Raw genomic sequence first — 24722 nt, forward strand, 5'->3', positions numbered from 1 at the left:
AATGTGACTCTTATTATGAGACGAATCGAAGCAATAAAATGTGACACTTATTATGGAACGGAAGTAGTATTCGATAAGGGAAAGGGAGTACGTACTATTAAATGGAGTGTTATTTTGAGTAGCGTGCCTTAAATTTTGAAAGGCACATGACATACCCCAGCCCTCTGTGTACAAAATAATACATTTTGAATGTATTTTTGTTGCAATAATACATTTTGCTAATTTGACACATTCATAATTTAAAATTTTATTTATATTTTTCATTTTGTATAAATAAACTTCACACTGATTTAAATCATTACACAAATTATATTATATATGACTAATATTCTATATTAGTTTTTTTTACCTACCATACATATTTCTTAAAACCTATATTTCATTATGTCACATTTTATAGGTGAATATTTTTGGAATTCATTTGTTTTTCATTCGTTGATTTGAATTGCCACCAATTTAGTTGACACCCACAAAAACTGATGTAAAAAGAGGGCTCCATATTTGCCTGCGATAAAATTAGTCTCTCCTTAAATATCTTCAGTGGATTTGTTTATTTTTCAATAACTCAAGCCTTGCGTTTTTCTAGTCATCCTTGATTATAGTAGTATTAACCAAATTTGTTGATACAATTTCAAGCGTAAAAAATAAATCATAATTAAGTGAATGAGTCAACGATTAATAAAATCTATATCCATGTTGACATTTTAGGATTTAAAACATTACATACTTTTAATAAATCATAAATTTTTAACATATATACTAGTACTACTTGATATTAATCTGTTAAATACTCCTATATCACATAACCATTTGGACCGATCCGATAGAGAAAAGGCAATGCTTATCTTTATGGCTAATCATTTTTCTTCTTATGCCGTCATTATTTTCTGAAATGACGATCTTGTCCCCGTCCACTCTAAAATGCACACTGAAGCAAGCAGTGTCTTATTTTCATTTGTGTTGCCGCTTCCACTCACAAAGTCAGAGATGAATTTACCAATACCACTTCACCCTTAAAAAATCAAATCCAATTGTGTGGAATCAGTGCATCAAAATTCATTTTTCCCCGGATGCACGGCGTCAATGAATCTGAAGCTTTGTCGTGAGAAGAGATTTTGAAGACGGTAATCAATGAAATTTCTACATCTCACTCTTTGAGATTACAAATCATTTGTAATGTGTTGCAATAATCCTAATCTGTATCATTAACTAAAAACACGATAATTAACTGCCTAACATAAAAATTTCGGCCGGATTAAAATCAATGAAAGTAACAAGAGATGCAAGAATTTCTCTGCCTTGTCAACAGAAATCTCTCTTCTCCGTCGATTAGTATGAATAGTTCAACAGAGCAAGCGGCGGCGTACAGGCTACTAGCTCTCCTTCCGCCGCTGCCGTTGCCGCCGCAGCAAACTCAATGGCGGAAAGCAAGAGCAAAATTCTAATAATCGGAGTCACTGGCAACCTCGGATTCGAGCTCGCGAAGGCCAGCTTAAACGCATCCCATCCAACACTCGGCCTTATCCGAGATTCCGCATTTTCCGATCCCAACAAACTCCACAAAATTCAGCTGCTCTCCGATTCAGGCCTCAAAATAGTTAAAGCATGTCCGATAACTCGACTTTTCCCCCTTATGTTGTTGCTATTCGGCTCATGATTTCTCATTTTCTATCCTAGGGCTCGTTACACGATGAGGAGATCCTAATTGAAGCCCTAAAACAAGTTGAAGTCGTCATCTGCGCCGTCGCATCCAAGCAAGTTCATGATCAGAAGCCTCTGATTTCGGCCATCAAACGCGTCGGTTGCATCAAGGTCCATTATTCTCAATTCTGCAGTTTTAAACATTCAAAAGTTAAATTGATTATAATTGTTCTCTCTAGTCTCTACGCTATGTTGAATTACATTGCAATTAGGTGAATTTCTCGAATCAGGACTAGAAATGGTAATGATTTTCTTCGTTTAGTGATTAATACTCCTCAGAATAGTGTTTAGTGTTATTGCATTGAATTTGGTTGGTTGGGATTGTGCAGAGGTTCATTCCATCAGAATTTGGATCAGATCCTGACAGAACTAGAGTTTCCCATCTCGATCACAATTTCTATTCAAGGAAATCTGAGATTAGGCGTCTCGTTGAATCCCAAGGCATTCCTTACACTTACATATGTTGCAACTTCTACACGAGCTACTTGCTTCCGTCCCTCGTCCAGCCTGGCCGCCAAGCCCCACCACAAGACAATGTCACCATCTTTGGAGATGGAAATGCTAGAGGTTTCTTCACATTTTATCATTTTCTTAGCTTGTATCAACTATACGTCACAAATGTATCGATCCATTCATTCTCTCTGCATATTACTTGTTTTCTGCTATTTGTATCCTTTCCTTATCGGTAATGAGTTTGAATGTTGTAATATGTGCGTCTTTTGCAGGCGTCTTTATGAAGGAAAGTGACGTAGCTGCATTCACGATAAGCACCATGGATGATCCACGCACACTGAATAAAACCCTGTATCTAAGACCACCTGGGAATACAGTCTCCATGAATGAACTGGTTACTATTTGGGAGGAAAAAATAGGGAAAAAACTTGAGAGAAATTATATTTCAGAGGAAGAGCTTCTTAAAAGAATTCAAGGTATCATGTTGAACCATTTTATTCGTGACTGATTGTGTGTCTAATTTCAGTTGCTGTAGTTTTCTTGCACACTTTGATTGACTGATTTGGGCGGAGTTCTAACTTCTGACATGTGTAAGATATACACATCCACATATATCCTAACATGATAGGATTATGTAACTATCCTAAGTCCTAACATACTAGTAAGTTGATATGTGTCTACCATTTCAGTTGCTACAATTTGCTCAACTGGTTTGGACGAAATTCTAATTAAGTGCAATACATCTGAGAAAATCTACATCCATGTATAGCTAGATTATGTAACTATCCTAACATGATAGTAAGATTATGTGTGTCTACCATTCAGTTGCCCTAGTTTTCTTTAACACTTTGCTTGACTGGTTTGTGGTTTAGACGGAGTTCTAACTTCAAAGCGTGACGCATCTAAGAAAATCTATATCTTAGCATGATTGTAAGATTATGTAACTATCTCACATTGGATTGCAGACACTCCATATCCAGAAAACATGCAGATGGTCTTCATATACTCGGTGTTTGTGAAGGGCGACCAGACTTACTACGACATAAACGCATCAAACGGTGTGGAGGGAACTCAGTTGTATCCACATATCAAATATACTACAGTAAGCCAGTTTTTAGACAAGCTGTTGTAGTTTATAAGGTTGTGTTTTTGCTACTTTGATATCTGAGGAGTTGTATTTTTTCCCTCTTATTTCATGCGCCATGAGTTGTTGGCTGTGATTAAATGTTGAGTTCTGATTCATAAATCAGAGATTTGGTAGAAAATTAGATTTTGGGTTTAAAGTTTGCATAGGACGATTTTTGTTTCAGTAATGAAACAGAAGAAATATAGGACTCTTATACCGCGTATCATTCTTTAGTGTATATACTTCTCAAACTTATCAAATACTACTACTAGAAGTATAAAATAATGAGCTCTAAATAAGTTGACGAATGAAGTTTTAATACTACTAGAGGAATGGAATTTTCGTATTTGCATTGGAATACCTAAAAATGCAATTGCAATAAGAAATGTTGATTTTCAAAATTTATCGTTAAAAAATGCAACCTACTAGTACTACTTAGTAAGAAAAGTTAAAAAATGCAACCTACTACTACTTTTATTTTGAAAACTCCAAATTCTAGTTACATGTTAAAATCCCATAATCTAAACACCGTAAATCATATGTGCATGGTTCAAATAATTTTTCCCTATGTCCAAAATGGCAAAATCAGTTGTTAATCAAAATAACATACAGACTCAAGCAACTAATAATAATTAACTTTTGTTCTTATTTTAAAATAATTACAAGGGTTGCATAAAAGAGAATTTGCATCATCACAACACACCCAAACAAATATTTTTCTTCAGCTTTCGGGCGAATCCTTCAGAGAGTGGCCGGAAATATTAATATTCTGATCCTAAGCAGTAGATACATCAGAAAATTCATATTGGAAGCAACCGCCGGTAACTTTACTACACGTGAGCTCGATACTTTAGTGTTGATTCGTGCTGTAGTTTGTATTCAGCTATTTATAGCTTCATAATTATTGAACCTGAATTTAATTATTTGGTTAATTGAAAAGGCTTAGGGGATATGTATGAAAACGAGAGCTTGGTGCAAGCAATTAAACGAGATCAGGATCGGATTGTAGGTGCCACGGAGGAGACCGGTAGTGTATGAAGTGAAAATATGAAACAATTTTACCAAATGAGATATATATAGGATTTGCTTCATATCAACTATTGATGTTTGAATGCCCTAAATTTCAAAGCACCAACAGCAATAATTTCACTGTAGAACGTCAAACAAAATGAAGCTTTTGCTTCTCCAAGCACCAACAACAGTTTGCTGCCTTGATCAAAATAACAGTGTGCAACTGAACTAGTATATGCTAATAAACCTGTCATTTTAAGTACAAATTGCGGAAACATATTGAGTAAATCGTCACAATCAATTCCATCTTCCCACTTACTCCTGGTCTCAGATTCCGATCAAATCACAAACCAACTCAAGTTCAGTCTCGGGGGCTGCTGTCGCTGGAAGCTGGCTTTTTCTTTCCATATTTCTGTTGCAAAATACAAATCATTAAATGAAATGGCTGTCTTCTAACAACACCTCGGTGACACATGCTGAAAATTTCCTAATACTGAAGAAGCAATATATAAGACGTTATGCAATTTCCTTGGAGAGCAGCTCACCTGTTTTCCCAAATTGAACGGAATGTATCTGTACTTGACCATATGCATGATTTGACGCTTCATTGTTAGGAAAAGAAGAACAATCCAATAACATAATAGGATAGGCCAAAACACTGGCACATCAAACATGGAAAAGAATGTCATCAGGAAAGCTACACAGAAAGCCTTTGTGATGGCATACCTGGAATGACAGAAATGAAAAACTTATCAATATCAAAATCTTAACTCCAAAGTCACCATCGTTGATATACACATGAAATTTATATCATTTGTATCCAGCTTCCCTGTCTAAAACAAGGAGTAGAAATTTACAGTGTCCATAGTCATATAGGCTTAGCAAGAACAACCTAAACAAACATTGGGAAATTGCCATAGAAGATGTCTAAGCAACAAGCCACGTGTTTATTTTTATTAAGACCATGATGCCACCTCAAACTAAATTTTTTTAAAAAAGAAACCACAAACCTCTATAAAAGTCATGACAACCTGACAATAACAATGAAATTCATCTACTTAACTAGAGTCTAAAGTTAGGTTGATATTCTAGAACATTGAATGCCCTATAGCAAATCCACAGTTTATACTGCTATAGTCAAAAGACAAGCTTCTTCGACCACATTCCCCAAAACTGCCCACAGTAGAGGACAAGATCATGGGATGGTCCTACCAAAGAACTGGTCGAAGAACTTTACACAGCACATCACCATCCTTTTTGGCATGCTTTTTTATTTTAATCTAGAAAGATTTGCATTTAATGACATATGTGGTTATAGGATATTTTTATCAACAGAACTCTGTAACTTTTGATCATGATACTGATACATCAAGCAAGTAAGCAACTGATATAACATAACCAAGCAATATGCCACAGAAAGTTAATGAAAAATATCTTATAACGCCCAAATAAAGACTATTAAAAGACTAGAACAATCACCAGAATTTGAACTCAGGAAGACGGCGAATGAATGGCTTGAACTCATCAGAACCTTTAGTGGGCAGTGAAGGTCCTTCGCTAGGTTCCAGCTCGGGGTCAACAAGAGGTGACAAAAACCCGATGAGCAAATTCAGAAGGTAGATCCCCAAACCATAGGTAACAATGTAGAATCCCTGAACATAATAAACCCGGAGAGCATATAGAAGCACCAAACAAGCTGTCCCAATCCACCGATAAAGAGAATGAGGGGTAGATTTATCTAGATAATGCTGAAAAAGTTTCGACAACTCATGCCTCCGTTGGTCAAGTGCCGCAGCAGCTGCTGAGGGACCATCACCTCCGGTGCCCTCCATGAAAAATCAACTTCTAAACCCTACAAGTCCACCATAATGTTCAATAAGGAGAACCATCCAAGATATGTCAAGTATCTAAATCATGAAAGAAACTTAAAGCATGTGTTATCAATACAGGGACTATCGATTTAGCGGCCAATGCAAGACTAATTGATTATCTTTAACAAGCACATTATCTCCCATTGGAGATGGATCAATTATAAAACAAGGAAACTCAATATAGACAAGATTAGAAAGTGGAAAATGAACAATTTCTACCTACAAAAAATACACAAAATCCAAGCATAACGTTATCAGAGTAGCCAAAGTAACGGTGAAATGCATGAATGTCTCAGTGACATTCTTTTTCCGGCATGGACACTGTTGACCTCAAATCAAGTGTATATTTTTCTTTTGATCCCCAATCAACTAACACGAATCACATATTCCCTAATTCAGCTTCTCTCTCAACTTAATCTACTCACGATGATAACAAACAGCTAATCAATTACTGAAAAAATTAAACCCCGTATGCTTGATGGGGAACAAAACTGAACACAATTTACAACGCAAATTGGAAGCGGAACCAAGATAAGAAACAATATTTGCCGACAGATCCAGCAAAAAATGATTCAATTTTATGCTACCCCAAACAAGAAACCTAAAACCTAGCCCATCAGGTAAGGAAATAAAACAACAAATCACACAAATTTGAACAAATTACTTCATATTCCGATCAAAGAGAAGACCTTAGAATAGGGCGATTACCTTCCGCGAGTGAAATAGCAGTGAAAGAGAGACAAAATCCTCAGTGATTTTAGGAGAAGAAAAAATTTGGGGGTTTGGATCTGTTTGGAGAGAGGGATTCCGTTTCAACGATTTCTTCGAAAACCACTCGAATTTCGAAACACGCTTTTGGTGATTATATCATTTCATGCCATGGGACATTTCGTCATTTCGGTTCTCCCAATCTAAGTTAAATAATTGAATTCAGGTAATTATTATTATCTCATGCAGAAATAGTTTAGAATATATTTTTATTATTGATAAAAAAAATTCAAGTTGATATAATTAATATATAAAATGCTTATTTATTCCCATTGTGATACATTTTATCATCGTGGTAATGTCAATTTTGGAATAGGTGTCATAAAACTTCAAATTAATGTACAAAAGTTCCATTCGTTCTATTGTTAATACAAACCATTAATTTTGTCATTCATGGCAAATAGTTATCGGCTTAAATGAGAGAAAAATATAAACATATCACACTCCCTCAATTTTTTATTCATAAATGAAATTGAATGGGTTACCTTCAAATTTAAAACAATTTTAGGAAATCTTCCACAATTACAAATCAGTTTCATAATCCATTCATACACAATCTAATTTTTTATTATATTTTGTAATTTATATTTCATTGTAGAAAATTCTCTTTTGATAGAAACTCAATTAAATGGTGCAGCAAGACAAGCTTTAACCGTTACCCAATTAATTTCAACAAAATATTGATCCATATACATGATTTTATAAATCAAAAGGCATATTATGGCGCAACTAGAGATGTCAAGTGGGCCGGGACAGCCCAACCCGGCCCAGGCCCATATCTGAGCCGGGCCGGGCCAGGCTTTGTTTGAATTTTTTGTTTAAGTATTTTAAAGATATCCTAAATGTATTATATGCAAAAATAAAATATATAACTGGTATTTTTATATCTCATTAACTAAATCTAAATTTAATAATGTGTTTAAGTTCATTTATTGACTTTGTATCAACAATATTTTTCATATTCTTTATTCTATTTAAACGTAAGTGTATAACTAAAGGAATAATCAATATTGTTAATTTTGTTAGTATATGGGCTGATGTTGTATTTTTAAATCTACAAATATATGAACTAACTAATAAATTTAAAGAATTTTGTAATTATCATCGTATATTAAGGTTTGAATACGTAATATTCTTAAAGTTAAACTTCAGAATCATCTTTTTTACATCTTAGATAAAAAAAAAGTTATATAAAAAAAAATAGATGTAATCAAGATTGAATGTTTCATTTATGATTTAGTTGGAAACTTATGTTAATATTAAACTATTACTATTTGAGTCCATTCAGAGACATCCAAAATATTGGAATGATTTGAAAAAATTAACATGTCTCGTGCACAAGATGACATGCATAAATAGAGAAATATACTACTATTAGTGATTAATCACTTAAGTACATTAAAAAAAAACTAATTATAGAAGGTGGGCATCTGATGGGCCTGGGCCTGGGTTTATAAAATGGCCCAATTAGAGCCCATCTCAACTAACGAGCCCAACCCAGGCCCGCTTCGTTTCACTGCTGGGCCTCCCAAGAGCAAGGAAGGGTATGCTGCCATTGAAGGTGGTTCGCCTCTATGTAGAATACATAGAATTACTGATGAGCAGGTATTGCGGTTTCATAAGAATTTTTGGTTTCTACCTTTGCATTTCCATGATTCAATCGTGGCATGGTTGATTCGGGTTCACAGTGATGTTTCCTTCATTTTTGCAGGCTAATGCGATCAATTTGGCTCTGCAAAGTCTACAATATCTTCCCACAATGTGCAATAGAAAAATAAAAAAAATCGGTTAGTCTGTCCTCTGTCCACTTTTGCGGATGCTCTTAGGTCCCTAACCATACACGGTAAATCACATATAGCAATTTATATTATAAAAGTTTCTATTTTTCTTGTAGTACTATAGTAGTATATCATATTTCGATATCATTTATACAACAGTGCTAGAATAAACATATATACACATATTTATACTATATTTATTATTGTGGAAGTAATAAAAGGTAAATTCAAGAAGTACTAAAATAGGTTTGAGACATGGTGGGAAAGATAGTAATGGACCTTGGAATAGATATTTTGAATATTTGGCAACTACACGGGTAGTAGACAATGCGGGGTATACTATTAGGGTATGCAACCAGTTAGTTTTTTTTTTCCCCGGCTAAATGCATGCATATTGATATCGATTGTATATTCCATGCTATTTTGCTGTATTTTTGTTGATGATTTTGATCGATTTGGCTATCTTCTAATATATATTTATACATTATTTTTATTGAAATGTGTTTGTGATTGATCTTTTGTAGTATAAATTTAAAAGTGATTTAAATGATATGTGATTTGTGTGCAATTTTTAGTTTATAAACTTATTTGGTTATATGAGTTTTTATTGGTACAATAAATTGCTATTGTATAAATTTGTGATTTTAGAACTTGAAATAATAATATTGTTTCTCATTTGGTATATGTGTTATTTTTTTTATTTGTTTGATTTTATATTTTTTAATAATTGTTTTTTATTTTATATATTTATGATTTCAAATTTCATAAAATGATATTTTTATGAATTTATAAAATCATTTTACAATACAAAATAAGTTTAAATAAAAGAAAATGGGCCGTGCATCGCACGTGGGTGATACTAGTTTTGTATAAATGGTCACAAAAACTTTTAGTTAGGTGATTGAGACGAATTACACAAATCAAATCATTCAATTTTTAAACCGGATAAATTTCCGGTTTACTCAATGCATAATTTGGATTTTCTTATCCACCATATTAACTCTTATTTAACCGGCAAATTAATACTCCTACACTATATGATTTTTACTACTAATGTTGTAAATGGATAGCAATGTATCTCTAATTTTTAGAAATATAGTAGCATATAATAGGACTGACGATTTTTTATCCGACGCGATAATCCGACACGAATTCGCACGAAGTTAACTCGACATGTACACGCACGTTTAGGATTTGGGTCCTTATAGGGTTGACCCAATAAGAACTCGAAAATTTTGGGTTGGGTTGGGTTGGGTCGTATTTGGGCCGGGTTGGATTATCCGTTAAGAACAACAAAATTATTTTGATTATTTTTATTAAAAATTATTTGGGTCCTTAATTTTAATTATTTTTATTATTTAAAAAATATTATACTTTAATTTATTAGTAAAAATATGATTAATACTATTATTAATTATTTTTCATGATAAAAAAATATTATTGCATACTTAAATTTTATTAAAAAATAATTATTTTAATTAATTTAACATTATTATTTAGATTTAATGATATAATATCATGTTTTGGTCGTTATCGTGTAGCGTCAAGCTATATTGTATAGTAACTTACTATCATTAAAAGAGGACCGATATTTTTGGATGACACAAAATCCGCACGAATTTGTTGGGTTGGGATCCGATAAGAACACGATGATTTCAGATTGGGTTGGGTTTGACCTTATTGGGTAGGGTCGATATTGGGTTGACCCGATATCGACAATCCGCACAATTTGTCAGTCTTAACATATATATTCACAATAGCTATAAAATGTGTCATAAAAAGAGTAAAGGCTAAAATTGGTCCTGAACATATGGTCATTTTACGTTTTTAGTCCTAAACATTATCTTTTGGATATTTTGGTCCTGAACATATGAAAATTTGATAATTTTGGTCCCCCGTCAACATTTCCGTTAAAAACTAACGGTCAACGGGTTTAATCCCGATTTTGACCAAATTAAACTTTTAATTCTGATTTTTTACTCCCTAATTAATTCCCTAATTATTTTTATAAATATTCTTTTAAAATTATAAATATGTTAGCAAAAATATACAATTGAGCGTTCGGAAGCAAGTGGACGTGGGGTATAGGTTATCCATTTGATTATCCCCAACTTGGTTGAAGAATGCGAAACCGACAAGGCCGATCTCCTTCCACGGAGGGAAAAACTCGATGCTGCTGGCCGCCTTGCCTCGGTACAGTTGGACATCCTGCAGTTCCTCCCAATCGCACCCCAAATCCGGTTCGCAGGGGGTGAATTTGCGGATTTTGTGAAAACCGTCGAGATCTCCGTCGGTCTGGAGGAGGGTGCCGTCGGGGAGGAACTGGCCAGAGGAGCACCAGGTGTCGGTGAGAATGGTGAGAGGGCGGAGGTCATTGGTTTTGAGGTCGAGGAGGAGGGAATGGGCGGTGCAGTCGTTGCGGAGGCAGGTGGTTTGGGGCCTTGGGGGAGGAGTTTGGTGCGGGAGGGGCCAATGTGGGTGCGGTCGAGGAGGACTACAGTGTTGAACTGTGTCACTACCGTGTGCATGGAGGCGATTCCGGCAAGCGACGAGGAGCTCCCACACGCCGGGGAGGTCGGCGGAGGCAGCTGCACCGAAAATAATTGGGGAGCTCCCAATTATTTAATTCTAATTTTAAAAGAACATTTATAAAAACAATTAGGGAATTAATTAAGGTGTAAAAAATCAGAATTAAAAGTTTAATTTAGTCAAAATCCGGATTAAACCCGTTGATCGTTAGTTTTTAACGGAAATGTTGACGGAGGACCAAAATGATCAATTTTTCATATGTTCAGGACCAAAAAATCCAAAAGATAATGTTTATAGCAAAAAACGTAAAATGGTCATATGTTCAGGACCAATTTTAGCCTTTACTCGCCATAAAAATATAATTGTGTGTTTCTAGTGAGCCCAAACTGAAAGCCCAAATTAATGAAGCCCCTTGAAGGAGTAAACTTAAATCCAAACTCAAGAGATTATACAGCTTTTAGAAGAAGAAGATTGAATTAGGCTTTAGCCAACCTACTAAACTTGGGCAGTGCACAGTCATTTTCAGCTCTAGTTTACTAATTAATTAATTAAAATATTTATGTAATCAAAATGTGTACTACTTTATTTATATTGCTTTTATATTTTTATAGTTAGTTTAAAACAGTTTCATTGTTATTTTATACTTTTATTTATTACTATAATGTAATGAGGCGTGATAGTCGATATATGCATCTGTACATCTTACAAAATCAACTAATTACAACCAAAAAGTCGATCAAATTATTATAATTTTAAATATATATATAATTCGTAGATAAATAATATGTATGTATATGCAATCGAATACTATATTCATCATTCTTTCAAAATTTATTATATCAGTCCATATTATTCCACTTTTTATTGCCAAAATAAATTGTAGGAGTATCATTACCTTAAATAGTCATTAACCACTGCAATTGTGAGAAAAGTCTAAAGTAACTGATTATCATAGAGACAAACTTATTTTCCCTTCATTTTGAAGACTATGTCGTGCCTGTTTGAGAAAAGAGACCAAGACCGTCATGGTAAAAGAGTAGTACGTATATTACCATTATTTTTTGGATTGTATAGTTTTATTTTGAAATAGTAGAGATACTAAATTTTGAATTTGTGTTAAAGTTTCAGCAGATCGCTATTGGTTTGTGGCGATTGAGAAAAATGCAGTTTTTACTGAATTGAGAAGTTTTGGTGATCCACATTTTGATAAAACAAGATGTTTGGCTGTAATATGTTTCTATACTTTTTTTTTTCCCCCAAATTGTACACTGCAGTTGAAGCATTTTTAAGTTACAAAATTATGGTACTACATAACTATTTTGATTTCTGTTTGATTTAGATCATCAAAAAGCTTCTATATCTTCTGAATCAAGATGAAACATTCGAAAAGGCTATCCTCTCTCTTTTAACTTTTTTTCTTTGAATTAGTTCATCAAAATCCTTCAATTGTTGTTATGAGTAATGTAAGTAGTATATTTTTGCCTCTACCATGCACTTATCTATAAACTGTTTAATCCAACACATGATATTCCAATTTTCCACATAATATCAGTGTGGTTCGATTTATAGTAAAATGTACTATTTCGTAGGTTGAAGCAACAACTGCACTATCTTCGGTTGTTTAATTTGCATGATTTCGAAGATGTTCATTTGAGAAGAATGTTCTATCTAATAGCGAAGGAGCTCCTCCCTCTTTCCGATGAGGTGCGAATTCACTATACTTTTATTTGTGATTCTTTTAGCTATATATATAGCTAATTATTGTATGTTTTTTTATACTCCAATTAAAAGGTTGGTCATGTGACCGGTTGCTTACTTAAGGACATGAACGGAAACATTGCAGTATATCGAGCATACAGTGTTCGTTTAATTGGTTCGATGAGTAATGGCACATCTGCAGTCCAATGTCTCCAGAATGCATTTAAGGACAAAAGTCCTATGGTTCAAAGTGCTGCCCTTGTGTGTGCTATCAAACTCATATGGGTATATATTGTTTTTTATAATTACTTCATAGAATCAAATTAGAATTGAGTCTTATTAATTTATTCCCTAATTTATATGTACATATATTGCTTTTACAATTATAACAGAGATTTCCAGGTATGGCCCTCCATTTGAACAATCTGATATTTCATGATTTTGTTAATCATGGTCGATCAAAATATGTGCAGTTCCATGCGTTACATCTACTTTTTTGGGTAAGATAGATTTCCATAGAATATGTATTATGGACTTAAAATACTAGTAATGTTTACTTATATAGAATGAATATGTTGCGCGCAGCTTGATCATCGAGACGTCAAATTTCTACGAGAAGTGTTTTATTATCATATAGAGTCAATTAACAAATATGGGATATCGAAACGGTGTTTTTCTCGGATGAGCGCATCAATAGTCAGGTGCTGCTGTTATTGTTATTACTCTCGATGCATATACTAATAGTACTATTACATGTTAATTTCAAGAGCTCATATTTACATATGTAGATTGCAAAAGTTACGCCTATGGACTTTAATTATTATACTACAACTTTCTGCACATACCTCAAGTCTTGCATTCATCATAAAGATGAGATGTTGGCAATACAAGGATTGCGGTCCCTCAACGACCTCAGAGGAATAGATATCGACGAGCTTAAACTTGCCATACATGCTATACGCCCACTTTTGTGTGCTTCTCGCAAGCCAGTCGTCAGATTTGGAGCTCTTAGGGTATTGAAGAAGGTAATGTCTCCATTTTTAGAGTCGAATACTCAACAAATCTTAAAAACATTTTGATGTAGCAGGTGGGTGTGACACACAATGTGGTATGGGAAACTCCCAAGGATCATATCGCAATTAATTTGGATGAGAGCTTAAAGAAGTTATATTTTGATGAACATGTAGGTCAACCTATTATTAATTACTTTACTACTATTGTTTATAATCTTGAATTACTAGTAGGAGTATATATTTCTGTAGTTTTTATTTATATGCTTGAATCAGTATACATTTTTTTCTGAAACAACAGGAAAATAAGGATACAGAGGATCCAATTGAACAATCAGCTCAAGTGGTGAAATCTCAGCCATTTGAACATCTCATTACCTAAGGAGCAAACTCATGTGGTTCAAGGAAAATTATCAAATGTTTATTTTATCTACAATATTCATTATTTAGTACTATGAATTAGTACTAATGAGTAACGATCATTAATCTTATTGTGATCTAGGATTATTACAAAAAAGCATTCATGTGGAGTAATATTTTATATAAAAGACTAAACTTGGGCACAGTCATTGTCAGCTCTATTTTGATTTCATAATTAGAATTGAGTCATTTGTAATCTAGATTTTATAGTTTATACCTAAATATTTATACATATTTACCCATTAAGGATGCTCTTCACTTCGTAAATTTTAGAATGTGAAACCACCAAAAAAATAGATTCAAGTCGTCTACTTTTCATATGTTGATCATTTTTCGATATTAATACCACATATAAATAATATATTAAATTTACTAATTCCAATTTTTAAGCAAGCGCTGTAATATGAAAAGAGGAATTAAGCGTTATGTGTATAAATCGCAGTGTCGAAAGAGCAACATCTATATGACCATTCCATCAGCTATCGTTCCTTTCTCGACTACTACAGTGATCCCCGAGCGAATGTAGAACCCTTCCTCCGATCTATCAGCTTCTTCGATTCCCTGCGCAATGCCAACGTGATATCAGGACATGACCGATGCTTTAATTTTACAAAATCAACTAATTATAATAATAAAAAAAGTCTATCAAATTATTATAATTTTAAATATATATATACATATAATTCGTAGATAAATAATATGTATATGCAATCTAATACTATATTCATCATTCTTCCTATATTTATTTTATCAGTCCATATTACTTTTTATTGCCAAAATATTTGCACTAATAAGTTGTATCATTCCCTTCAATTGCAATTATTGTGAGAAAAATCTAAGGTAAACTGATTATCGTAGAGACAAACTTATTTTCTCTTCATTTTGAAGACTATGTCGTGCCTGTTTGAGAAAAGAGACCAAGACCGTCATGGTAAAAGGGTAGTATATTACCATTATTATTTTTTGGATTGTATAGTTTTATTTTGAAATAGTAGAGATACTAAATTTTGTATTTGTGTTAAAGTTTCAGCAGATGACTATTGGTTTGTGGCGATTGAGAAAAATGCAGTTTTGACTGAATTGAAAAGTTTTGGTGATCCACATTTTGATAAAACAAGATGTTTGGCTGTAATATTTCTCTATACTTATTTTCTTTTCTTTTTTCTTTTATGCAAAGTCAAATTGTACACTAGTTGAAGCATTTTCTAATTAAAAAATAACTACTACATAATTATTTTGGTTTCTGATTGATTTAGATCATCAAAAAGCTTCTATATCTTCTCAATCAAGGTGAAACATTCGAAAAGGTTATATCCTCTCTCTCTTTAACTTATTTTCTCTGAATTAGTTCATAAAAATCCTTCAATTGTTGTTATGAATAATTTTGCCTCTGTCGTGCACTTATTAATAAGAGCATCCACAATGGCTTTAGGCCAGTCATAGGCTAGCCACATGCTAGCCACTCTCTCCCCCTGCCACGTCATTAGCACTAAAATTCCACCTGCCACATCATCATTTTAAGCAAATAGGCTAGCCGCAATAAAAATAATTCAAAAACAACTACATTTACTGAATTAAATTTATGATAAATTACGGAATTAAATTTACGAGACATATTAATTTACGGAATTAAACACAAAATTTACGAGACATATTAATTTATGGAATTAAATTTACCAGCAACTGGACAAGCAATAGGCTAGTCGAAATTGAGCCTACAATGGCGGCTAGCGGGATCGGCCAGCCGTCGGCTGGCGCCCGCAAATCGGCTAAAGCTCGCCGATCGGCTTGCCTAAATTGCCGCAATGGAGGCTAGCGAATCGGCCAGCGGTCGGCTAGCCTATCCGCTAGCCTCTACTGTGGATGCTCTAAACTGTTTAATCCAACATACTTATGATATTCCAATTTTCCACATAATATTAGTGTGGTTTGATTTATAGTACTAGTAAAATATGGAGTATTTCGTAGGCTGAAGCTACGGTCGCACTTTCTTCGGTTGTTAATTTGTACGATTTCGAAGATGTTCGTTTGAGAAGAATGTTCTATCTAATAGCGAAGGAGCTCCTCCCTCTTGCCGATGAGGTGCAAATTCACTCTACTTTTATCTGTGATTAATTCTTTCAACTAGCTAGCTATAAAACTAATTGTTTGTATTATTTTTTTAATAATTAAAAGGTTGGTCATGTGACTGACTGCATTCTTAAGGACATGAACGGCAGCATTGCTCTATATCGAGCACATAGTCTCCGTTTAATTAGTTGGATGAGTAATGACATATCTCCAACCCAATGTCTCAAGAAGGCATATAAGGACAAAAGTCCTATGGTTCAAAGTGCTGCCTTTGTGTGTGCTATCAAAATCACCTGGGTACTATTATTACCTTTTTATATATATAATAATTAAATTAATTCCCTTATTCTTATATAGTAGTATTATGTTCCTTTTACAATTATAACAGAGATTCCCGGAGATGGCCCTCTATTTGGACAATCTGATATTTCATGATTTTGTCAATCATGGTCTATCAAAATATGTGCAGTTCCATGCGTTACATCTAACTTTTTGGGTAAGATAGATTTCCATAGAATATGTATTATGGACTTAAAATACTAGTAATGTTTATATAGAATTAATATTGCAGCTTGATGATGGAGGCGTCAAATATCTACGAGAAATGTTTTGTTCTTATAGAGAGTCATTTAACAAATACGGGATATCTAAATGGTGTTTTTCTCGCATGAACACATACATTGCGGCCCGCATCACTAGCCATGTGCTGCTCTTATTGTTATTGTTACTTTCTTACTCTCAATTCATATACTAATATGTAGATTGCAAAAGTTAAGCCTATGCACATTTGTTATTATGCTACAAATTTATGCACATACTTCAAGTCTTGCATTCATCATAAAGATGAGATGTTGGCAATACAAGGATTGCGGTCCCTCAACGACCACAGAGGAATAACTACCGACGACCTTAAACTTGCCATATATGCTATACGCTCGCTTTTGTGTGCTTCTCGCAAGCCGGTCCTCGGATTTGGAGCTCTTAGGGTATTGAAGAAGGCAATGTCTCCATTTTTAGAGTCCAATACTCAACAAATCTTAAATACATTTTGATGTAGCAGGTGGGTGTAACACACAATTCACAATTAATTTGAATGAGAGCTTAAAGAAGCTATATTTTGATGAACATGTAAGTCAACCCATTATTAATTACTCCATCCGTCTGTCCCTGATTAAGAGTCACATTTTTCTATTTCGGTTCATCCTTAATTAAGAGTCACACTTTATTTTTGCCATAAATAGTAAGTAGGTCTCACATTCCACCAACTCAATTAACTCACATTTTATTATAAGACCAATATAAAAAATGGGTCATATATTGCACTAACTTTTTCAACCAACTTTTCTTTATATTTCTTAAAACTCGTGTCCGGTCAAAATGTGACTCTTAATCGGGGACGGAGGGAGTACTTTACTACTACTATTGTTTATAATCTTGAATTACTAGTAGGAATATATATTTTTGTAATATGAGAAAAGATGGTTTTTATTTATAAGCTTGAATTAGTATACATTTTTTTTCTGAAACAACAGGAAAATAAGGATGCAGAGGATAATTGAACAATCAGCACTCAAGTGGTGAAATTTCAGCCATTTGAACATCTCATTATACCCAAGGAGCAAACTCATGTGATTCGAGGAAAATTATCAAATCTTTATTTTATTTACATTCTTAATTTAGTACTACTAATGATCATTAATCTTATTGTAATCTAAGATTATTACAAAAAAAAAAAAGCATTCATGTGGAGTAATATTTTTTATGACTAAACTTGGGCAGTGCAGCCATTTTCAGCTCTAGTTTGATTTCATAATCAGAATTTAGACATTTATAATCAAGATTTAATAGTTTATGCCTAAATATTTATCAATATTTACCCATTAAGGACGCTCTCAGTGGCTTTATACGAATAATCTTGATTGTCAAAATATGTATAGTTATTGTGGCCTTCACTCCATCACTTTGTACATTTTTAGAATGTGAAACCACCAAAAGAAAAACTTCATGTCGTCTAGTTCATACGTTGATCATTTTTCGATATTAATACCACATATATAAAATATTATTATAGTATAAATTTACTAGTAAAATTTTCAAAGGAAGAGCTGTAATATGGAAAGAGGAATTAAGCGTTGTGTGTATAAATCGCAGTGTTCAAAGAGCAACACATCTATATGACCGTTCCATCAGCTATCGTTCCTTTCTCGACTACTACAGTGATTCCCGAGCGAATGTAGAACCCTTCCTCCGATCTATCAGCTTCTTCGACTCCCTGTGCAACGCCAACGATGATATCAGGACATGACCGATGCTATAACTTTATATACGCGGAGTGATAAGAGAGTAATGAGCGAGATGTGAATCGAACTTACCTCTTTGTTCTTGATGATCACGTCTCTCCCGATTCTAGCATTCTTGTCGATGATGCAGTTACTGCAAGATAGTAGTATGTTGTTGTGTTAGAATCTCACTTTTTCTTGTAAATGTGAAGCAAATGCAAACTGTGTGTCTCTTCACCTTATTTTGGTGTTACTACCAATCCCCATTGGAACTTTGCCTTGAGCTAAGAGTGAGGCAATCTCTGATTCCGTTTGATAAGAATCAGCCCCCATCATAAATGTATCCTATTATCAAAAAATAAAATTTTGAAAATATGAAAATAAAAAAATAAAAAAATGTCACTCATACCAAACTTAGATTCTTTAAAAATGAAGGCATGATGAGCTCACCTTGAGTTCAACCCCGGAGTCGAGACGAGAGCGTTCGCCTACTATAGAGTGTTCAACAACACATTCACGCAGGAAGCACCCGTGTGATATGATCGCGTCTTTGATCTGGAGAGGATTTAACTAAAAGCATCAGAAACATTTATCGGCTTTTTATCACGACGCCACACTGTCATAGCTACCTTGCAATTGTCGATTTTGGTTGGTGGCAAGAAACGGGGTGATGTGTAGAACGGAGTCTTTGGATCGTAGAATTCGAACTTCGGGGACTGAAAACAAGCTTGCAAATGTCAAGATACCTCATACAGTAGTAAGCTTGGATGACTTATTACAAGAGAAGAAGGTAAGAGCTACCTCATCCGTAAGAGCCAAATTAGCATCGTAAAATGATTTTATCGTTCCGATATCTTCCCAGTAGTCTCTAAATACATATGCCTGCAAAATGATTCGTATTAACAACCTCAGAGATCAATACAGATTAAGGAAATAGAATTATTTTTGGGCATTGTTTGTCTTGAACATCATCAAAAGGTGCAGAGATGGAAATGAACCTGCACATTTTGTTCCTTTACTGCAGATGGTATGATCTCAGACCCAAAGTCGTTTGAAGTCGGGTATCTCCACCGGAGAAGCTTCAATAAAACGTCGGTCTTGAATGCATATACTCCCATAGAAGCGATATACGGAGATCTTACAGCCTCCTCCGCGGACAATCCTATGATAGAGGTGTCTACTTGCTGCAGTACATCAAAACACAACATAATTTAGAAGATATCAAAAGAATTTCGGATGGTAATGTTGCAAGAAATCAAGTGATCTTATATAGAATTCACGTAGTAAAATTGTTCGAGATGCAGTTCATCATACCATTGCCATCTTATCCATGCCTTTAGGCTTCTCAGAAAATTGAGATACGCGACCTCTGCTGTCAATCTTCACCAGTCCAAGGGATGATGCTCGGCTGAGGAAATCGAGATTACAATTCACATTGTCAATAACAGAGAGAAAAGTCTGAAGACAAGACATAAACAAACTACAGCAGGTTAGTTAGTCAGTCAATCTAACCTTTCATCAACTGGTGCACACGAGAGTGTGATGTCCGCATTTCTATCAATGTGGTTCTGTTTAAAGAAACACCCGTTAAATTTTATGCACTATAGAGTTTGCTGCAACACTTGCTAATACCAAATTATTGATATACCTGAACGAAGTCCATGTAGTCCATCCTGTACATATGATCCCCTGATAGAATCAAGATGTTGTCAATATCTTTCGCCTTGGCATCCTGCAAAAAACAAGTAGAAAGGCCGAGGTCAAGATTCTGATTCCCAGTTTGAGAATGAGACACTAGGCTAGATGAGTCGGTATCGAGTAAATTACATAAAAAACAAAGACTCGCCTCAAATAGCCATATAAATTGCCTAACTGCATCTGCTGTACCCTGGAACCACCGGTTTCCTGTTTCCCCTGCCGTCTGAGTTGCAGCCAAAACCTACAAGGATACATCTTTCAGATGAGTGTAGGGTTTAAAAATTAATCAGAGACTACTTCCACCCATTAGCACTTTTTTATAGGATCTTTTGTTGCTTGTATTCCTCCATATAGATTCATGGGAATTCCCACTTTACAATATATCATGGTAATCCATAGATATTATCCAGTACAAAATATTAACATGTTTAATTCGCAAGCCAGTAATTAACTACCATTTCACAGTTATACATGTGTTCACCTCAACATAACCATCCCCAAAGCTAATGCCATTCCCAGTATATGTTCGAGAAATGTGTCGATTTAGAGAAGCAGAATTGAACTGAGTGAGCACAAAGATCTTGTTAATGCCACTGTTGATGCAGTTGCTCATTGGGATGTCAATCAGCCTATAGCATCCTCCAATTGGAACCTGTGCGCATCATATTGTGCAACAACACAAAATATGTATCAAGCAAATTTGAGCATAGATGTTGGATTTAGAGATGAAAGGCAAAAAACTAAGTAGGTATGATCAAGTTCATCAAATAACTCCAGTCTCCTGGTTCACAAGCTCACTCACACAAACTCTCCTTCAATCAGATACGTTTGATCTATCTCTGAATTCAATAGTTTCAGTGCATTTCTTATTAATTGTTTTGATCATGTTTAACCACTCTAGACACATATGAAAGGACTAATAAACTTCTATGTAAGAAACCAAATCAAACACACTGGTCCAATTACTCACCTCTCTCTCTCTCTCTCTCTCTCTCTCTCTCTCTCATACACACACTCTAATTTAGAAAATTATAGTAAGAAACTAAGAGTCTAAGATAACATCTGGTAAAACATAACATTAATCATGAGTGATTCACTAAAGATGAGACATTTTTCTTACAGCTGGGGTGGCAGTTCTGCTTGTAAGAGGGAAAAGCTGCGCCCCGGCACCTCCTCCCAGAATGATCGCAGCCACATTTTTCGGATTCGCCCTCTGTCTCTCGAATCTTGGAGCAGGTATTGTCTGATTAAACCCCAAGAAGCACCATATCAGTTTCAACCATCAAGGCATTGTACCAAATACACTCACACGTGTTCTAAACTCATCACAGATTCTACTACTTAAATATTTCTAGTAATAACAACACGACATAGAATACATCAGAACAATCACCAAACATATTCAAAATCAAGTGGACATGAAAAGAGAGAGGCAAATGCTAACCAGAGTTTGATTGCTGTTTTCTCTGGTCAGAACAGAGTAAGCAACCCCAGGTTTGATCTTCCTTCCCCTTTCCTCAAGATTCAATTTTTTCCCAATTTTACAAGCCCCAACACGATTACTCAGACTCCATGTGATCTTCTCTCCCCAGAACCCATTCTCTTCACCACAAAACACACTTTTGGTCGGATTCGCCAAATGGGATGCCGATCTCAACGTACCACAGAAAGCATCCATAGCAGTTTCTCTCACTCACCAAATCAAAATTTTAACAATCACCACTCTTTTCAGACAATCACTGGATCAACTACATAAATCAGATGTCCACGCATAAGTGTGACAATACAGTAAACCACGAAATGAAGCAAATGTAAACTAAATAACCAAGTAAAGTATAGATCACAGTATAAAATTTTTAAAAATTGTTAGACAAGAAAAGGCAGTCTAACAGTTGGTACCCTTGAATTAACGTTACACAAACTAATAAAATACGTAGTGAGTATTCTCTTTCATCATAAAAATACTAAAAAAATTGTACCTTCCAAGCTCAAGATCTCATGCGAGTAGATCGTCCAGAATTATTAACAAGTAAAGACTCTGAATTGAGGAAAAATTCCTTAAGCAAGAATCTTGAAAAAGAAGAGGATTGAAACAAAAACTTGAAGATCTATTTCACAAAAGCTGGCGATGGATTTATAGCTGACAATAATGCATGAGAAGTGTGTGCATCAAGTGGGGGAGGTGAAAGGTGGTAGCTTTATTGGCCTGTGAGTTTTTCACGAGAAAGCTTGCAAATTTATTTCTGTTAAATGTGAGCTTCACTGCTATATATAGAGAGAGATTGTGGAATTGGAAAAAAATCAGGCCTCCCAAGTTGAGGATCCTGTTTATCCCACACACATAAACACGCCCAAGTGCGTGCACTCAGCAATATGCTGCCATTTCAGTGTGTAAGATTTTGGGTTTTTGGCCATCTTCCACGTTTCTAGACCCCTCTGCGTTTGGACAAGAGAGGGCCAAACACATGTCCCTTTCTCATCTGCAGTTACAACCAAAATTGGTGTTTTGTGTGTGTCGTGATTTGATCCCAAATAAAAAAATTGGGAAATTCTTTTGTAAAAATCTGGGTGATTTCACACGAGTGGCTGTAAATTAATTTTGGGAAGTCGGAAAAATGGAAGGGGTTCAGTGGGACATTTTGTCGAGCAGTTGTGAGGCACATATGCATTTTCTACGCCATATGATATGACAAGTTGATTATTGGATGATGAAAATCGATTTCACAATCGTTGGTGTCATTTTTGATTGAGATTGTGAATATAAGATGTCAAGTGATGTACAGTCAGAGATTGAATCGAGCAATTTTTGTGGATTTTGTTGAAAAAAACCTTTTTAAAGAGAAGAGAAGAATGTGATCGTATGCAATAATAACGTTCCTTAAAAATAAAAATTTTAAGAATAATATATAAATTTTAGGGAGGTAATCAATTGCTAACTAATTATCAATCCCAAATTGAGATCAATTTTCAACTATTAGATTAGAAGATCTTGTGGTTAATATGATATTAGATTAGAAGATCTTGTGGTTAATATGATGCCAAGTGTAATATATTTTAAATTTAAATAATTATTAATTAAATTAAAAGGGTATTAATGTCAAATATATAGTAGTAATTATAACTAACTACTTTCTCTCTCCTCAAAATCATCTCAAATCTTTAAATTTACGTAACTCTCTCAATTTAAATTATTTTTTCATAAAAAATATATCAAATTAAAGATAATTTAATAAGGGTTCCAACGAGATCTCAATTGCATATGTTCCGACGATGTTCGGGTGATGAAATTTGATAAATTATATTTCAATTTTCGTACATGTTGATAAGCAGCTATTTTCAACAAATGCAACAAAAAATCTCAATATATTGTAGGCAAAATCTCAATATTATGCATGTCCAATCTCAATAAAAATGTGTTGATATTCCAATGGCATATTGTTGATATATGTAATACACAATGTTGATATAAAAAAACACTCACGAAAATTATCATATGATAACATAATGACGATATTACCCTTTTGTTGATATTTTGTCTACTATTTATTGAGATTTTGTGAGCTTTAATCTCATCCACTCATTTTAAAATCTAAGGGTGGAGATTTGGTCTTGATTTTGGATTAGGGTGCTAAAAGCATTAGAATAGGACCCTAAATTTTAATATAAAATTAATAAAATAAGAGAAAGAATTTAGTAATTTGACAAGAGGCTATTTTTTACTTAGACTACTATTGTATGAATTATTTTGATTTAACGCTATTTTAATGTACAAATTTTGATAACTTAAAAATGAATTACGCATTACTTTGTCTAATGCTAATATGCCAATATATTGCTATGACTTATTTTTCACTCACCATTTTTATTTTGTAATGCACATGTGATTCGAACAGTCAAACTTTTAATAAGGTAGTTAAAAGAAAAATATCTTACTAATTCATGCGTTTGTAAACGTTGAAACTAGCTAGGAAATTTGGGAATCATACTTATTCTTGTAAATTGTGTTTATCATTTTTAAGAAAGAAATATTGTATTAATTAAAATAATCTTCAAGTACAATATCATTAAGCCATCTAGGAGTACATTATTATGAACATACCAATTACTGTGTACTTATTAATTCATATCTATGGATTTTTATGTATGAATCGTTTAGATCAAAAAAGACTATGAACATTATAAAAATGAATTTTAAAAATAAACATATCTAAAGATAGAGAAATTTAATTTATAGCCTTGAGACAAACCCATGTTACACGAACCACCTCAAGTTACTAGATGACTTCTAGTGTGTGTCGTTTTAGTAAATT

General features: G+C 34.1%; 3 protein-coding genes across 3 annotated transcripts; 1 reads left to right on the forward strand and 2 right to left on the reverse strand.

Moving 5' to 3' along the window:
* Positions 1-1351: 1351 nt before the first annotated feature.
* Positions 1352-3506, forward strand: LOC125186985 (probable pinoresinol-lariciresinol reductase 3). The gene is made up of 5 exons (XM_048083480.1): positions 1352-1603; positions 1678-1812; positions 2031-2268; positions 2427-2630; positions 3120-3506. The coding sequence occupies exons 1-5, from the start codon at positions 1418-1420 to the stop codon at positions 3284-3286; spliced, it is 930 nt and encodes a 309-aa protein (XP_047939437.1). The 5' UTR covers positions 1352-1417; the 3' UTR covers positions 3287-3506.
* Positions 3507-4336: 830 nt separating this feature from the next.
* On the reverse strand, positions 4337-7020 carry LOC125191026 (protein RER1A-like). Its single transcript, XM_048088482.1, has 4 exons — positions 6871-7020; positions 5771-6143; positions 4837-5017; positions 4337-4703 (listed from the first exon to the last, which is right to left on the reverse strand). The coding sequence occupies exons 2-4, from the start codon at positions 6121-6123 to the stop codon at positions 4653-4655; spliced, it is 585 nt and encodes a 194-aa protein (XP_047944439.1). The 5' UTR covers positions 6124-6143; positions 6871-7020; the 3' UTR covers positions 4337-4652.
* An 11528-nt stretch (positions 7021-18548) lies between these two features.
* Positions 18549-22764, reverse strand: LOC125189167 (glucose-1-phosphate adenylyltransferase large subunit 1-like). Its single transcript, XM_048086421.1, has 15 exons — positions 22392-22764; positions 21857-22160; positions 21533-21655; positions 20894-21064; positions 20561-20653; positions 20363-20446; positions 20227-20282; positions 20029-20122; positions 19713-19898; positions 19516-19596; positions 19344-19430; positions 19165-19269; positions 18953-19059; positions 18808-18868; positions 18549-18707 (listed from the first exon to the last, which is right to left on the reverse strand). Exons 2-15 carry the CDS (start codon positions 22088-22090, stop codon positions 18606-18608), a joined length of 1584 nt encoding a protein of 527 aa, XP_047942378.1. The 5' UTR covers positions 22091-22160; positions 22392-22764; the 3' UTR covers positions 18549-18605.
* Positions 22765-24722: the final 1958 nt, after the last annotated feature.

Source organism: Salvia hispanica, chromosome 5, assembly GCF_023119035.1.
Source record: "Salvia hispanica cultivar TCC Black 2014 chromosome 5, UniMelb_Shisp_WGS_1.0, whole genome shotgun sequence".
NCBI lineage: Eukaryota > Viridiplantae > Streptophyta > Magnoliopsida > Lamiales > Lamiaceae > Salvia > Salvia hispanica.

Excerpts from the sequence above, each read along its gene's own strand:
- LOC125189167 (XM_048086421.1), bottom strand. The coding sequence starts at position 22,090 with ATGGATGCTTTCTGTGGTACGTTGAGATCGGCATCCCATTTGGCGAAT. Across the intron at positions 21,065-21,532 it reads GCAGAACTGCCACCCCAGCT|GTTCCAATTGGAGGATGCTA; the intron begins GTAAGAAAAATG and ends TGATGCGCACAG. Across the intron at positions 20,654-20,893 it reads TTGGGGATGGTTATGTTGAG|GTTTTGGCTGCAACTCAGAC; the intron begins GTGAACACATGT and ends GTATCCTTGTAG.
- LOC125186985 (XM_048083480.1), top strand. The coding sequence starts at position 1,418 with ATGGCGGAAAGCAAGAGCAAAATTCTAATAATCGGAGTCACTGGCAAC. Across the intron at positions 1,604-1,677 it reads CAGGCCTCAAAATAGTTAAA|GGCTCGTTACACGATGAGGA; the intron begins GCATGTCCGATA and ends TTTCTATCCTAG. Across the intron at positions 2,269-2,426 it reads TGGAGATGGAAATGCTAGAG|GCGTCTTTATGAAGGAAAGT; the intron begins GTTTCTTCACAT and ends CGTCTTTTGCAG.
- LOC125191026 (XM_048088482.1), bottom strand. The coding sequence starts at position 6,123 with ATGGAGGGCACCGGAGGTGATGGTCCCTCAGCAGCTGCTGCGGCACTT. Across the intron at positions 5,018-5,770 it reads CTTCCTGAGTTCAAATTCTG|GTATGCCATCACAAAGGCTT; the intron begins GTGATTGTTCTA and ends CTGTCATTCCAG. Across the intron at positions 4,704-4,836 it reads CGTTCAATTTGGGAAAACAG|AAATATGGAAAGAAAAAGCC; the intron begins GTGAGCTGCTCT and ends ATTTTGCAACAG.